General features: G+C 38.7%; 1 protein-coding gene across 10 annotated transcripts in view; it reads right to left on the reverse strand.

Annotated features, from left to right (window-relative positions):
- The window catches only part of BBX (BBX high mobility group box domain containing), a 290,065-nt gene that overhangs the window by 37,576 nt on the left and 235,117 nt on the right, over positions 1-17,372 (reverse strand). For all 10 annotated transcript variants that reach the window (XM_040225323.1, XM_040225313.1, XM_040225237.1 and 7 more), the window contains one exon: positions 11,754-11,834. In XM_040225323.1, coding sequence (XP_040081257.1) covers positions 11,754-11,834 — 81 coding nt within the window. The remainder of the gene's footprint in view (positions 1-11,753; positions 11,835-17,372) is intronic.

The following is a 17,372-nucleotide window of genomic DNA, read 5'->3' on the forward strand; positions in this document are numbered from 1 at the left end:
AATGATGCTCCTCATCACCCCTGATAGAGCTCTATAGCTAGAAATGAAATGGAACAAATGCAGACATTCACTCTGGGGACATATTCCAGGAAATAGCATAATATTTCTTGGGAAGGTAATTACACTGAGCATAGTCAAGCTTTACTTCCTTGTTTCAGGCTCTTAAAAGTTTTTTCAAAAATAGAGCATGCTAATTCTAAATTACAAGGAAAACAATTATATGGCTGGAAATTAAATTATAACAATAAAACAAAAAACTACAAATCACAAATCTCACTAACCAAAACCCAAACACACAGAAATCAGACTCTCAGAGTTGAGTGTTGCTCTAGACTTATCTAATTATCTAATGTTAACTAATTTAACATTCTTCCTAGTATAGAAATTCATTTTACTAAAACATCTGAGAATGAGTTAACCATCTTTTGGCACAAAGACAGTGACCATATTAGAGGGCAATAAGGGCAATTCTGTTTGAAATTTTTAAATATTAAGAAAAATCTAAGGTAACCCTATTAGTCCTGGTTGTTCCCTGAGCCACTTAAATCAATTCACTCATTCTCTCCTGTGACAGACTTTCAAATCCTAGAAGACAGACTTTATGCTCCCATGAGTCTCTCCCCCTGGCAAACTGCTCATAATATGTAAAGGCTTCCTGGCCTTTTAAAAGTTGGGTCCCTTTTACCTAGATGCAGTATGGTCATCCTGAAGTGAGAATGGATTTTATTGAAATAAAGTGGGTTCCTGTGCGCACATCGTACTTGCTCAAGGCCACACAGTGAGCTATGGAGCTTATACTTAAATCCATATGAGGATATAAAGGCTGAAAAATGGTAACAGTACATCCTCCAGTGAGTTGTTGGGGGCAAAAATAAATAAATGTGCGCAAATAAAACTCGCAAATAACGTTAAGTCTAGAAAACACTCATCTTTCTTAGATTAAGTTCCTAGCTATCCTGTAATACTCCAGATGAAAAGTGAAACTATTTGTCAGTTGATATCAACCCTAATCTTCTAATGGGAACCAAAGATGAACTTGACCCACTGTTTTTTGTTTTTTTTTTTTTTAAACAGGTCAAACTTCTGGCTTGTATTAGGTTTGTAGTCAACTAAAATTCTGGACTACCCACATAACTATGCTGGGGAGCTTGGTCTCTGCCATTCAATATGTTTATATTTTTTGTACCAGATGCAAGATTTTTCACTTTTCCTTACAAAGTACATCCTTTTCAAAATCTGAATTAAGTTACCTTCCAGTTTGGTCTTATACACATATTTGATAAAGTTGCTTTTTGTGTTTTGGTCCAAATCTTTGGTAATAATGTTGAGTAGGACACGGCCAAAGACACAGCCTTCTGACAAACCTTCAGAGCCCTTTCATCAGGTTGATTTTGAACATTAATAAACTATAGCAACCTAAGAATGTTTAATAATCCACTCTAAATTCCTCCCACTCTGTTTACAAGGACATCGTAAGATGACCTGTCAGAAGTTTTGCCAAAATCTGGACACAGTATGCCAACAGCATTCTCTCAGCCTATTTTTAAGCTTAGGAAATAGAAAATGAGGGTGGCTTGTGCAGCAGTCAGGGACTAAGTACACAAACAGAAACAATGGAAGGCAGATCTGGCCGAGGGAATTTATGGCTTGGAATGAATTGATTACACAGGTTATGAAGAACTGGAACACCCAAACAGGAGGTGGTGAGGTAACCCAGGGATTAGCAACAGTAGGGAGCCACGGCAGGACAAATGGGGGAAGGAGCGCTATGAAGCCCAGGAGCCAGGTCCCTGGTGGAAGATGGACCCATGGTGGGCCACGCTCCTGGGAGCTGGATACACCAAAGAGACGTTGCCTTTGCTTACCTCTACCCCTTCTCACCCCTTCCCTGCACAACCCCAGATTCTTTCTTCCTCCCATCCCACAATTTTTCTGCCAGGGTCTCCCACTGGCTGAATCCAGGTGGAAATCAGGGGACACAGGTACCCAGGAAAGGGAGTCTGCACCCACCTGAGATATAAGCCAGCATACAAGGCACAGAGATCCTGGGGACACACATTAGACAGTAACTTTGTGGAAGGGAGCGGGGAGACTTCCAATAATCCCAAGTTTTCACCTTCTTTTTTATGAGTTCAAATACGATTAGAAGTAATTTTCGAAAGTTTCTAGGAAATAGCGGTTCATATTTTCACATGACATCAACAGAGCCCGGGAATAGCTACGGATTTAGTACCTCTTAGAAGATGTAAATGAGTAGGACATGCCTTAGTGACTCAATAACAAACAAAAAACCGAAGATGCCATCACTCCTAGATGTGAGCAAATTTTGTTACTGAGAGGCAGTTTCAGAAGGCAGGGATTCTAGAGCCAGACTGTCCATGACCAAGGACTGGCTCTGCCCCCAATTAGTTCCTTTTTTCTAAACCTTTCTGTGCCTCAATCTCTAGAATGTGGATATTAATACAGTGCTTGCCTTACAAATACTGAGGGGTTCAGCAAATTGCACATGAATAGTACTTAAGTTGGTATCCAGCACTGAGCAAGAATAATGCACTGTGACAACCACCCCTTTGGGGGCTAATGCCATGTACGTTAAATGCTGGCTATTATTAGTAGTAATATTCATACTGGTATCATTAATAGCACATCACAGCCCTGGCAGACCAACTGCTCCAATTATTCATTCTAGGGTTGAAGGACTCTATACCATAGGGAAAACCATACCCAACAACATTAGATTCAGGGAGATTGTAAATCAATTATCTTTCAAGAAGCATCTCTCACTAAAGATATAATCAAGCTCAGTTCCCCTTTTGGGTACAAGCATCATTTAGTGACATCTACCTTTGGGTGTATATGTAACACTTCAGTGGGACTCAGGAAAGTGCAAACCAATGACATTATATACATGTATGTGAGGATGTGCACATAGTGGACACAGAGGAACATAAATCAATGTGAACTCAAGTGAATAAAACTGCACAGGATTAATGTCTGTTATTAATTAGCTCATCTGCCTTTAGTAGAGGGCTGGTTGTTAATCAGGACTTGAAACAGAACATGCCTTAGTAAATGACAATTTATTCTTCTATTATTATTTTAAATAGAACAATAACCTTCTTTAAAAGTGAGAATGGAAATTCATCTGCAGGACACCTGCTGGATGGCACTCCCACAGCTATACTCAAAGAACTTAAAATGTTAAGGTCTTAAATCAAATGCTGGGCATAAATATTTGATATCTACTGTCTATTCCCTCAGGTATTATTCTATTTTTAATAACTGTAACTCAGAGTGGGGGGGCACAAAATATATCCTGTTCACCTTTGTATTCTCCTCCAAGAATATCCTAGTAGCTTTCAAAATGAAGGCATTCAAAAGATAATTGTGTTGGATTGAATGGTTCATCAGTTCCGAGGTAAATGATGAATCTAAAATGTATTCTGATTAATACCAGGAAAGAGTTACGAGTCTATAAAAAACAATGCTAATTATGACCATGCTGTGGCTTGGCCCAGACCACGATCAAACTGTCCTTAGTTATGGTTCCCAGGAGCACCCGTGAAAATCACTCACCAATATTTTAATTTTACCTCTGACATCTGGAAACACACTGAGACTTATTACTGTTTCGTGTAGTCAGAGTGGCCTGATAGTGATGTGCTAGAAGAAATGTTAACTCACTCCCCCCAACAAACAAAAATCATCATGCTGAAACCCAGATCCTTTGAATGTACATGCTGGACAGACACATAAAAAACTATTCTCTTCAAAATGATTACAGAGAAAAAAAATAAAGATATTGAAATCTTTATAAAGATAAAATGGAGGTTTTGTTTTTTTTTTTAATTCCTGAGTTCAGAGAGGGTGTCATTTTCAGTTCACGTAAGACCACACCTTAGGCTCGGGGTTTGTTATTGGGGAGTTGCTTTAAAGACATAATAAATCTGTGCTACAACAAACGTTTATCTCCTCAAATCAGAGACGTTTCAAAATGTATTCCTTTTGACAAATGTTAAGATAGATTCATTTATTAATGTGTGCTGCTTTAAAAGACTGAGTGAAATAACCAGTGAAACATAATTAATCATGTGCACTAGATAAGAAGTAATACCATAGAAGAAGATGCCCTGAACTAGTACAAAGAAATGCGTACGTAGTTCCAAAATATACCATATTATTTCAGTCTTAATTATATTTTGTCTTTCATTGTCTGTTATCAAGGAGCCAGCTCAATTAAAAACAAGGCAGTGTGAAATGAGACCCACTGACACCAATCAAGAAGTTTCAATTTCAAAATTTCCGCTTTTTAGTACAAAACAAATGTTTTGCAGCCAAGGTATGTTTACAGTGATTTTGTACTGGCTTATTATTTGCCAAAACAGTGTAAACATAACCCCAGGATGACATTCAGCAGTGTTCTTCCAAGATGTGCACCTCTCCCATAATTACATAGAACCAGGATGTTTTTGCCATAAAAATATACTGGCTGATGGTTTCACAGAATAAAGAATATCATCACTGCTAAGAAAATTCAATTTTCTTTATTATAAAAGATAACTGGTCACACAACAGTGGTCTAAGTGTCCCTCAACACTAAAATCTGTGCATCTTAAATATCTTACTATTTGCTTTGCTGTAACAACTGGGCCAGGTGGAATGGTGGTTTAAATGTTTATTTGCTATTTCTTCAGGAACTATACCATTTTTAAAGACATTAGATGGGGTCAGTATGGCCTTTGTTTCAAGAGGCCATCTACTGAAGTCTCCTTCAATGGTATTAAAGGAAGTCATTAGGTGTGTCGCTATATTTCAGTCCCTACAAAAGTAAATTGGTGTAATTAGAAATAAAATGAAAAGTTTTAGCATAAGGGTTTTCTAAAACTGACTTGTAACTCTGCACAAAAAGGAAAGAAACGCACCACTTTCAAATAAAAGGCCCCTTCAAATACACAGTAATTATATATAAACTTCTGTTTTGTGATAAGGGTGTAGGTGAAGCCGGGAACTACATGTTGAGGTTCTGGGCTTCAGAGGGCTACAGCAGGATGAAGGGAGAACGAAGACACAGCAGAACACAGAAGCAGAGTCACATCTTGATTAAATACCACCTATGATTGCCGGTGGTGGGCCAGAATGGTAACAGGAGGGATGAGACTCCCTACTTTTATCATTATATAATTTCTGTAATTTTAACATAATTCAGCTATTCTTAAAGTGAGCCATAATTTTCCATAACATTTAATTTTTATAGTTACTGTAATAAATTCATTGTTATCCATCCATTTGATTTTCATTATATGTGGTTTTTGCAAGTTAGAATGTAAGAAAAACTAGGGTGTTGAGGCCTCTGAAAACATCTCCTTTTTTAAATAAGTAGGGTTAATGAAAACTTTTGCAATTCCCTGGGACCCACCATACCCAAAATCTTGCCTATTACATCGATGAAGAGTGTATCTGGAGAGGTCCAGCATTCTCTTTCTTCAGCTGCACCATAACAGATGATTTGCTTCACAAATTGTGAAAGAGAAGAAAAGTACAGCACAGATGAATCCAGCAATCCTGTGGTGACTGATTTTCACCTTTCCTCCTGTGCTCAGAGGAACATGGGTTTCTGCTTTCTAAACTCGACCGTTTACCTAGCTGGCCATCCCCTCATGTGGACTCTTTGAGTACTGGATGTCCTCAGTTATCTCTTCTCCCTCAGCATGCTTTTCTACTTTGGGGCTCCCCCCCAGGTTGACAAACATCCAGCTTTCCTCAAAGTCAGGCTCCAAGATCACTCAGGGCAAACTTCTGGAAGCTCTTCTCCTACACACTCAAGTTCAGGGCTGGAGTGGTTGCTGACTCCCTTCCTTTCCCTCTGACATAAACTCAGTTGTCAAATCCAACTGGATCCCCTGCAGCCTGCCACCCCCACAGCCAGTAAGCGAATCTCTTCAAGGGCTGCTCTCACCACTGCACTCCCCTGCTCCAAACCTTCGATCACCCTTCATTATTTTCAAGTACAAGTATCTCTGCTTCACACTAAACACCCTCCCAATTCTGACTTGCAGCGACACTCTACCTTCACCTTGCATAAATCTCCCAGCACAGCCCTGCACTCATGCTCAGCTGATTTACTTGTTGTCATCTACCTATTTCATGTCTGCCTGCCTTTGTCTCTTCACTGTATCTCCCCCATCTCTCCGTTTAATTATGCATAAATCACTACCTCCAGGGCGTATGGCTGGTTAGGTAGAAAAGGCAGGGGGCGGGAAGGAATGAACAAGTGCAAATGGATACTGGCAATGACTACTGGACTCAGAGTCTGGACTCAGTAGGGAAAGGAGAGGACAGTGATATTTGTACCACAAATAGCTCTCTAAGGGGGCAGCCACTTATCCGCTCTGACCACCGGTTCTCATGCAGAGGCTGGTCCAGTGTCTCCAGGCCCTCCGTATGCATTTACTTGAAATCTATAATTTTAAAGAATTAGCCACTAATTCGAATATAAGATATAACACAGGTCAACAAACTGTGGGCCAAACAGAGTATCTCTTAAAGCCGGGTGTGGCCCAAAGGCTGCTAGTTTCAACCTCTGTTCCCCAAGAACTCCTTCAAAGAACCATCTATATTCATGCTTCTTCCTCAGTGCTGAGTCCCCAGAGTACTCCAGCTGAATTCACTGCTCCGTTTACTGATTTTACACATTCACTTTGAGTATCACTCAAATTGAGCTTCCTCATCTCATTGCATGAATTCCTGTGAAACCACTTGCACCATTAATTTATTTCTTATCCCTTAACTTTTTATATTTTATCTCCTTACAACTGGAGAACAGGTTCCTAGAGGACAGGAGGTGTATACTATAATTTCCTATAGTCCTCACAGTATCTCCCAAAGTATATTTGCAAACAGGCACTTATTTAAGAGTGTAAGATGTATCTCGACAGTTGCAAAAGTAGAGTCACTTTTTAAAAAGGAAATATAAGCTCCATTTTTTTGACAGCAGTCTTGAACAATCTGTCATCTTATTCAGCCATACACATATGTGTAGGAGTAAGCTGTCTTCCATAGAGCCTTCTATAACACGCAAACTCCTATAACAACTAACTTGCACAGTCTTTTATATTTATCTAAAACAAGTGACAGAATAGCATAGTGTTGAAGATCCCAGGCTGTGGAGAGACTGCCTAGATTTCTAGTGATGCTCTAACACTTCCTGTCCACGTGACCTTAGGTAAATCACAAAACTTCTCTGTCTTTTTTTTAACTGTGTAAAAGAGGAATGATAATAATACTGATCTCAAAGGACAGGTGTGAGAATTCAATGACTAACTATAAAGTACATAAAAGAGTACCTAACACACTGTAGATAACAGACATTGGTCATTATTATCTTATGATAGATAATAAAAATTACTTGCAGATAAAAAAATTAGAAGTAAAATAGTAATACTTTTAGGCTTATGCTCCAGCCCCTTAATGCATTCCAAATACCAAAACTGGATCTGGAGTTATGGTATTCCAATACCACTGATGTCAAAAGAAAGCTCACAGGTTATCTCATTGTACATCCATATGCAGGTAGCGTCAGCTGCCTCACTGTTAACAGCATGGAATAGGCTCTCAGAAACAACTGTTTGCTAGAATAAATGAACAAACTATTCCACTTGCTGTACTGAGCAATTTCAGTAACAGATATCTTTAAGTGTAGCATTTTCTTTGCGAAAATGTACATATAAAGACGTCTCTGTGAGTCTCCAACTAGAGCAACTATTATACACAATGATCTCTAGGAGGACGCTCTGCTGCTCTTTATGTGACCTGACCTAATTAATTTCAAAAGGAAAGGAAACACAATACATTATAGTACCTGCACCAATTAACTGATTAACTGAACAGTATGAACCTCATGGAGGTTCAAACATAAAAGACTGTATTTTCATAATTCCCTGACCTTAGCAGCACAGTGCCCAATTTCCTTTCCTAGCTGGAGTAGATTCCTGAAAAATAACTGGAATAGATCCCAGAATTTTCAGGTCTCTTTCAGCTATTAAAAATCCACCCAATTTAAAATGTCAATCAAATGCCTAAAGCAGAGCCTTCTGCTGGAGGATCTCCCAGCTTGGGTGCTGGGAAATGGGGAGGGGTCCTCACAATGAGAATGCAGGCCAATCTAAGTCCCTCTCTGTCTGCTGCCAGCCTCTTCCAGTTTTCTTTTTGCCTGTTAAAGTGGATGTAAGCACAGCAACAAATATATGCCTACCATATTTCTTGCTTTTCTCCAAGAGAAAAGTTTTCTTGTAAGAAACAGCCTGTCTTTGGGAGGGCTCCTCAACCACTCCCCCCATGCCCAGCTGCAGGAATGAAGCTGGGAAGGGTGAGTGGTTAGATCTTGGGTTGGTTCCTGGCCCTTCCTTCACAAGACATAAAGCCACTGGTTGAAAGGACAGAAGAAAGAATGGTGGAGGTAAAAACAACTACCCCTGGTTACGTTTTTGTTCCTACTAACTCCATGTAAGACTGAATGACCTTGGTAGGGATGTCAAGGACAAAGATGATATACAAAATATTTAACAGGCACGAGTGCTAAGCAACCAGAAGGGACGTGGTGTCAGGGCTAGAACAGGGTGTTGCAGGGCCCCTGCTGTGCCCTCTAGTTGCTAGGATCCTAGTCTTTTTACCAATAATAGGAGGTGTTTTGGTATTTTAGTACTGGGACAGCTGTCCTGGTGCAAACTAGCTGAACAACACTCCTGCAGTGGGAGTTCCTCAGACTGTCAAATGAAAGATCAGACAGCCCCAGGCCAGCCCTCTCCCCATGACTGGCGCATGGCCTCTTGCCTGATCAAGTCGAACTACCTTCTACTTGTTCATTTGTCCCTGGAAAACAAATGCATCTTTGCAATGCCAGGATAGACAGCGCAGCAAGCTGTTCTAAGTCTCTGCCTGCTGTTGATTTCCTCTGGTTCTCTTTTTGCTTGGTCAGAGAGGAGAAGGCAGCAGCAATAAATCATCTAAAACGTTGCTTGCTTCTTGCCAAGCCATGAGAAGACACGTCTTCACTCAGTCTGTAACAGGGCTTCTCTCAAAGCTGTCTTCACTGTGTTTGGCAGAGGCCAGGGGTGAAGAAGAGGAAGTACTCTGCTTTCCTCCACAGGACAAGGAGAAAAGCCATGATACTCCAGGTGACTGCCCAGCCTGTGACACCCTACCCCTGGGGTTAGGGTGGGGACAAGAAGGAAAACCCCTGGGGTGGTCGATTGGATGGCAGCTGGGTTAGGCTGCCTCTTTATAAATCCTGCGAGAAGATCTGGCCCAAACTGAAGGTGGCTTGTTGGTGGCTTTCCCTTTGAAATGTGTGAATTTAAAGCTATTCTTTAGGATTTCTGACAACAGCAACAATTTGGGCCACAGGAAAAATTCTGTTCAATACCCTGTCATGCTTATCTAAAGTGGTACCTGAAATAATTAAATATTATATTCTTTTCAAGAAAAGATGAACATCAACTACAGAAGGAAGAAAAAAAATAACTGAGGAAGCATATTTCCACTGGTGATTATTTGAAGATGCTGATTAATCCATTGTGCACATATTTATGTTTAATTACAAACTGGGAAGGCTTTAGGATGTTATTCTAAAACACACTCTATTAGCATTATGGCATCATATTCATGTGGTGCAAATAATAATGTGAGATTTTCTCAGTAAATAATTTTTTACCGACCCTGTTTTATCAAAAGCATATATTTTTACTCAGATGTTATATGAAACTAAGTCTGAGTATAAGCTGATTTGGTATATAATTGGAATAGGCTTATTGCAGTCATTTTACCCCTTTAAATTACAACACCAGCACTGAAACATCTGTTAGACCATAGCATCTGTTTCATATTTGGGATGCATCCCTACAAATTAGAAGAGTGTTCTTTTTAATGAGTTCTGATTTAATGGGGAATCCTTTTTTTTTTAATGACTGTTGTGCCAAAGAAAGAAAATGAGAAGACAAATTTTCATTGCTCTAGCACCCCCCACAGCAAAGCACCTCTAAGGCCCATACATTTCCAATACAAAACTATCTAATAAATATATATTTACATTGAAAGTTAGTTTGTTTTATAGATTGAAAGTTGAACGTGTTAGTTATTCAGTTGTGTCTGACTCTTTGCGACCCCATGGACTGTAGCCCACCAGGCTCCTCTGTCCATGGAATTCTCTAGGGAATGGGAAGTCATTCCTTTCTCCATGGGATCTTCCCAGCCCAGGGATGGAACCCAAGTCTCTGGCATTGCAGGCGGATTCTTTACTATCTGAGCCACCAAGGACAGATTAGTATTGTTTAATATTTAAAAGATCGTATGTATAAGTTTGTGTATATATATAAACACAATCCTCCCCCACAGGAGGAGCCAAAATGGCTATACACTCATATAATTTAAGACAAATAATTATTTCTTTCAAATAAATTATTTTGACAAACTATATAGTCTTAGATACTTGACAAATTTATGACCTCATCGTCTCCCTGCTTACGAAGACATGGTTACAACCCTAAAGGCACACTCATTGCCAGATCTTTACCACTTTAGTTCTGCCAGAAACAGTACCTTGCTACTGACTTACCCAGTCCTTTCAAAAACTACTCCCTGTGGTCTCCCTAAGTTTTCTAGTTATTCCTAGCCCTCTATTTTGAGTCTGAATTTGTCTTATACAAGAAGCACGTCAGCTTCACGTCAGATACAACTGGGTTAGTTTGCCCCACTGTTTACATACTTTACTGTTTATGCTTCTAATTTGGATCTGGCTGGACTTAGATAGTTAAAATTCCTGAATTTTAATAACACAAGCTACCATAAAATTTAGAAAATGACAGGCTGTCCCATTAAGTTCAATAAACTCAAAATAATTTATCACAAACACACACACACACACTCAGAAGAAACAAACGGACTGGAAGAAAGACAGAAAAAAAAGAGAGAAAGTTTAATGAGAGATATTCGGTTACCCATTTTGTACCTCCTAATTTGTTTCACTGCAAGAGAAAACCACTACAACAGTGTTTGGTGCTAAAGACATTTGTCCTACATGTTCCCTTTAAGGCAGAGTGGTCACAATTTGGCAAAGGAAGTCCCCCTCTTGCCCACCCCAGTAACAATCACTTCCGGCGTCTTCCTCTCCGCCTGTCCCCATCAAGTGAGAGTTCTGTCCTTCACAGGCTTTACAAAAACATCTTTTTTACTCGACCAAAGGAATAGTAGCATTTTATATCCATGTCACATCAAATGCACAACTGAGAGATGCTATAAAACCAGACTTTAGAACATGTCATTTGAGTTCTTCACTAAAAAAGCCCCCCAAATTAAAACATCAACTACCTGATTTAAAAGTAGTGCTTTCCAGAGATTTATAGACGTTATTAATATAAGAGAATCAGAGAAGAGGAAAATTACCTAGACCATTTTTCTGGGTTTAGGATGGACTTACTTTATCAATCCGAGGGAGACAAAAACTGACCTTATTTTAAAATACTATCTGTGAAAGGATTTTGCTATTTCCCTGGATAACCTTTTTCAATGCTTGATGACTTTTAGTAGCAAAAGTCCACTTTCCTTAAATTAAAGATGAACCCCCCTCATTGCTGAAAATTATATACAACACACATTATGGTCACAGGTGAGATAGTTCAGTTTAGGCAACATTGTTATGATTAACTTTTTTGTGACTTCAACCACTGCAGATTTATCGCAATGTATTCTTAGAAACTTGCCTCAGCCAGTTGAAAGAGTGCAGACTTTCCACAGCGTTTTACAGGTTCAGCACCACCCAAGTGTGAAGTGTTTGAAGAAATCTATATGAAAAACAATTCATATAAAGAATATTAATTGTGATATCAGAATTTTTGCTCTCCATTCACACCCATTCGGGAACTTTCCTTAGTTTATAAGAATATCATTGCTTTCAAGTGTCAAATAACTTAAATGCGTTAGGTTTGGGATCGTAATTTTGAAACCAATGTTAGTAAATAACCTCAAAAATAGCAACAAAAAAACCAGGTGTGACTTGGATGGCTGTTGGACGATAAGAAGTATGCGTATTCCAGGCTTTAAATTTAACTCTATAACCTTAAAACAAGTTATACATTTCTACTTTCATATAAACACCAACTCAGCAACTGGTCATATAGAAAAGAGATTTAGTGTCATTTCACATTTAACAAAAAGCAATTAGCTAATTTTTTGTTGAAATACATTTGGGATCCCTGTGAAAAGATAGCAACAAGGCAGTCAACAAATATTTTTCTGAGAATTGAAGAGAAATGTGTTAGGCAATATGACAAGACCTGGTGAAGCTAAGTCTTATATAAAATACTAGCAGTAGCACTTAAGAGTATGCTCTAAAGTACAAAGATTAACTGTGAAGACCACAAATCTCAGTAAGCACATCAACATACACACACCATTACATGGTGACTGCATGTTCTTCTTCAAATTTTGTAAAACTGCATGTGGGCACAGTTGCAACAATGAACAGCACTGTCCTATCTCATTTTTATAGGAAGACTTAATTTCTAATTTCGAGCTTAACTCAGTAAAGAGTTGAGAAGGACATATATTCTTAAGGATCTTTACAAAGAAGTCTTCTCCTAGAGAAGTTCTGTCATCATTAGAGCAGCTAATAATGGTCTATGCTGTTAATATTCCTCGTGATTAGGAATTCTTTCTCAGTTTAAGACAGGTATTTCTCAGTTCAGTTTAGGAGGCAAACCTGCCTTGTGATGACATCCTTACAGGTGACCCCAGGCCCAACAGGGAATATCATGGAGCTGTCCCTCCAGGAGAGCCTGGGGGCTTCATTACTGCTAGAGAAAATTCTCCCTAGAAAATTCTCCCTGCTGAATAAGAGGCTTTTGTTGAGGCAAATATCTAATAAGCCACCTGGATCATTTAGAAAGGGCTAGTTTAAGTTTTAGGGGATTTCTCCTCCTGGGTGCTATCATTTTTGACAGTCCTTCTATTCATCCCATTCACTTCCTTTTTCTTTAGATCAACTTAGGGGCTGAAGCTTTCTAAAGATTTTCCTCTGGCTGAATTTTCTCTGATATATGTCACTTCTACTTTTTCTAGACAAGGTGAATTCAATTACTAACCTTATCATTAGACTAAGAAAACAAACACATTTAATACAATTACTAACTTGGGAGTAACTTGACCAGTCACATGAACCCACACTGTATTAATAGAAAGGACATGGCTTTTGTGTCAGACAAACACGCCTTCATTACTTTTTGTTGTGTGGACTGAAGGAAATAATTAAGACCACACCTTCACCTTCAAAACAGAAACACTATCTGCTCCGTATTCCTTTTGTGAAGATGACACGTTATGTTAGTAAAGAGTCTGGCCCAGTGCTCAGCCCATATTATGCCCTCAATCAACAGTACAATTATTAGTTATAAGGATTTATCATTATTAACACTAATAAACTCTGTTAATACAATCCCCCCCAAATTAGCTACAGATTGAAACTAGAATAAAGTGAAAAATTGCAGCCTCAGAGGTTAATTATTAAATTTTATAATCTGTAGAATATTAAATTTGTCACATAATCATATAATACCCTCAAGAGCACAACAAGCTCGGTGACGCTGCAACACACAGCTTGACAGTTCTGTAGCTCTTCCACTGGCTCCCTCTGCTGTCGCGTTTATTGCTGTAGGTTTATACTCCCTGATGCTGTGTGTGTGTGTGTGTGTTCAATACCACAAAGCCTGTGTGGGTGTGTAGGTTCACTACCACAAAGCCTGTGCCAAATGCCTGCATGGCACACCCAGAGGCTCAGTGAAGAACTTCTGACCACACAGATCCATTACCTGTCAGCTGAGTTAACATGCAGTGTTCTGCATTGAGGCTTGAGAATGGTTCCTTGCCTTGCAAAAGAAACCACCGCCTAATGTTTAGTAAGCACTATTTTTCCTCATTATCTAAAAGTATTTTTACCTATCTGTAGGTACAGGGCAGTATTTTAAATGCTCAATGTTGCTGTAAGCCTGATTTCCAAAGGATCTTGCTGGTAGGGGGTATATCAATGTATTTTAGAAGCCCAACGTTTCTAGAATCACCTAACAATAAAAATTTCATGCAATGACTCAACAGTAAGATATACTTTCTATAAAAATGCCTTTTGGCTTCTTAACTGGGGGAAGGGGTTGGAACTTATGTTACTGTCTGCAGCACTGGGCATGGCTGACCTTTGTCTTGAGAGTCTTCTCTGGATTTCCAATACTGTAGACTATCTCTAAGGTCTCTCCTTGCTGTTCTTTCTTGGTTCTCCCTTTCTATAGTGAGCCCTTAAATGTTCTCCATCAGGGTGCTGTCTTAGGGCCCTCTGTCTTTTTCTTTATGCTTTTTCTCTCAGTAATCTCATCTGCTTCTAATATAAACATAGCTTATGCAATGCTGACTTTTTATACTATTGTTCATTTCCTTGCATTTTCTTTTTTCCTATTTAAGGGACATCCACATCCTTTCAAGTAAGAATAATATAGCTAAAACATGTCTTTCAGTGACAGGTCCACCAGTGGAGGGAAGTACATGTTATGTTGCCCTCCTGGGTAGGGGGCAGTAGTGGGCCATTCTGCATGGTAAGTTTGGGGCTATTTTTTTTTATTTTCCTCACATTGGATGGGGCTTGCCAATCTGTTAATTCCACTGTAGTCTCTCCTCTGTCTATTAAATAACATTCTGATAAACAGGGTGGGTATTAAAAGTATGTGACGTACAGCAAAACTGCAAGAAAAATGATCACCCTCGTTGTTAAACTGCTAATTTTATAGCTGCCTGAGGTAGGGGAGCACATCAAGGAAAGAGGTGGCAAAGATCAAAAGCAAATTAGGCAGAAGCCTTCTGGAGTTACAACAGGTATCATAAACACTGTAGTCTGGGAGGAAATGACCAACAGTTGTTGAGTGAATAAATGAATCAAAGAACAAACGAACAATATGACATAACTGGTCTTCCTTATCTTAAAAGAAATATTAATTCTTCCGATAAAACATGGAAAACTTTCACACTGATGAGCTCCAATGTGAGCATATGGAATCTGTGTCAAGTATAACATTCTGTAACATATTGGGCACGTCATCATAAAAATGAATACTTTAAAACTGCACCAATTGCTTATATCCAATAGTGACAATACCTTGGAGAGTTTACAGTTGTATTTACATTAGCAAAGTAAAAATCTTCTAAGGGAAGTTTTAGTGTTCAAATGTATCTGACTGGATTGTCCATACTAGCTCCCTGTCTTCAAAGTAAACATGCAATTTTTCAACATAAAGGCATACTCCAGGTGTAAGAATCAGCCACTCAGCAGAGAAGAGGATATGTGGACTGGTCATGGCTTTCAGAAGTGTTAAATAACAGACGACAACAATTCCCTTCTGGCATTACGTTTGGTCATTAGTCTTCAGTAAATGAGATCTAAACAGTGACAGATGCGTCAATCTACACGTAAACAACAACAAATGCAGATAGGTAACTCATTTTGACCAACTTAATGGATCAGAGTCTGGAAACAGTGGTGGCTCTTCAGATGGGCCAAGTGGACACTTGACGAATTACAACCATCAATATGGAATGGGAGGCAGGCTGAAATGTGAGGAAGACAGGTTCTATACTCTGTATTTCTTTCTAGATCTTGTAAAGCAGATATATTTTTCTCCCTTAAAATGTACACATTTATGAAGAACCTACAAGCAAAATGTTTTTATTTAGTTTCATGGTTCCATGCAGGTTACTTTAATGGGTTTTAAAATCATCAGATTTGGTTCAGAAGGAAAAGATATCCTTCTCAGCTTGTGAGACAGAGACCCAAGACTTGACATACAAGAAAAAATGTATTCATTTAAAGAAATGCCCTGGGTTTACTGTTTTTTAAAAAGTGTGTTTCTAGGATAATTGTATTACACAATAAATGCCCAACCTCTTCCTGGAGTTATGAATACTTGTAAATGAAATTAACACTAAGGGTCTCTAAGAATTTTGCAAGCCTGATCTTAAGGGCATTTACAAAGCAAAACATTCTTCAAGAGAAAACTGTTGCCTAAATGATATAAACATTTTTCTCTAAGTGTACGTTAATAGGACCAAGAATCTCTCAGAAAAGGGATGAGGGTTATAATGTGGCCCATTGGGCAAATTTCTTTTATCTGCCCATTTCCTCCTCACTTAATCCTTTCCCTGTAAGTTCCCAGAGATACCAGAAGTGCCTTAACAATGCTGATTTAATAACTTGTGGTAAAAATTACCACCTATAGAGCAGTGATCTCAAACTGCAGTTCCCTAAGAGGAAACCTGTTGAAAATGCAAATTATCAGTCCCACTGCAGACTTATTAAATAAGAAACTTTGGGGGTGGGGTTCAGCAATCTGTGTTTGAACAAGTCTTTGAGGGAACTCTGATGTGTTTAAAAGTTGGAGAGCCTCTGGTAAAGACTAATTAGAACAAGAATTTCAAAAGCCTTTGTGTTTTCTCAAAGGTGATGGTGTTTTCTCAAAGGTGATGGGTGTTTTATGAAATAATTATAAAAGTTTTAGGGATACGATCACAGTAATTATAGGCTATTCTATTTCTACCGTAATAAATACACTCATAGCAGATCTTAGTTAATAATTTAATCAGTCCATCTAGTTAGTATAGTTTAGATTTGAATAAACCAGTGCAATACTCGGCTGACAATACGGTCAGATCATAACATGAGAGAGATTGAAACTTAAGAGTTCTCTTAGGTCAGCTGAGGAAAGTGACTGGAGGTTATATATATCCTTAGAGAACCCTGTATTTTAGTATACTTCTCTTATATAATCATATATAGCATTTACAATTAAACAGTTAAGTATGTAATAATTTAATCTGCTTAGGAATTGTAAGGGCTCTTAATTATCAATCTACACAAAATAAAACCAGGAAAAATAATACACAGAGTTTAGATGGGAACTGTATTTGATTCCAAAGCAGAACATTTTATTTTGGTTTTCCATCATGCATGCCTTCCTCTGTTAAGGCCTTGAAACAAGTCCTAGGAAGTTTTCAAAATAATTTCTTTTAAAGCTTCCTCAAATCTTATACATGCATGGTCAGAAATCCTCAGAAGACAAATGCCAGAGAATTGATATCTGGAAATGTCTTCCTGCAAAATTCCTAAGGAAAGAGAGGTTCTTTACTAGGGAAAAAAAAAAAAACCAACTTTGTTTTTGAGGAGTGAGTGTACAGAACAAATTAATTCAAAAGAGGCATGGGATCTCGTTCTCCAGAGTCATGAGACGGTGGCTGCTTCACCTTCACGTTGCTTCCTAGAGCGGCCCAGGGCTTCAGGACACCTAATAAAT

The sequence above is a fragment of the Oryx dammah genome, unplaced genomic scaffold (assembly GCF_014754425.2).
Source record: "Oryx dammah isolate SB20612 unplaced genomic scaffold, SCBI_Odam_1.1 HiC_scaffold_2, whole genome shotgun sequence".
NCBI lineage: Eukaryota > Metazoa > Chordata > Mammalia > Artiodactyla > Bovidae > Oryx > Oryx dammah.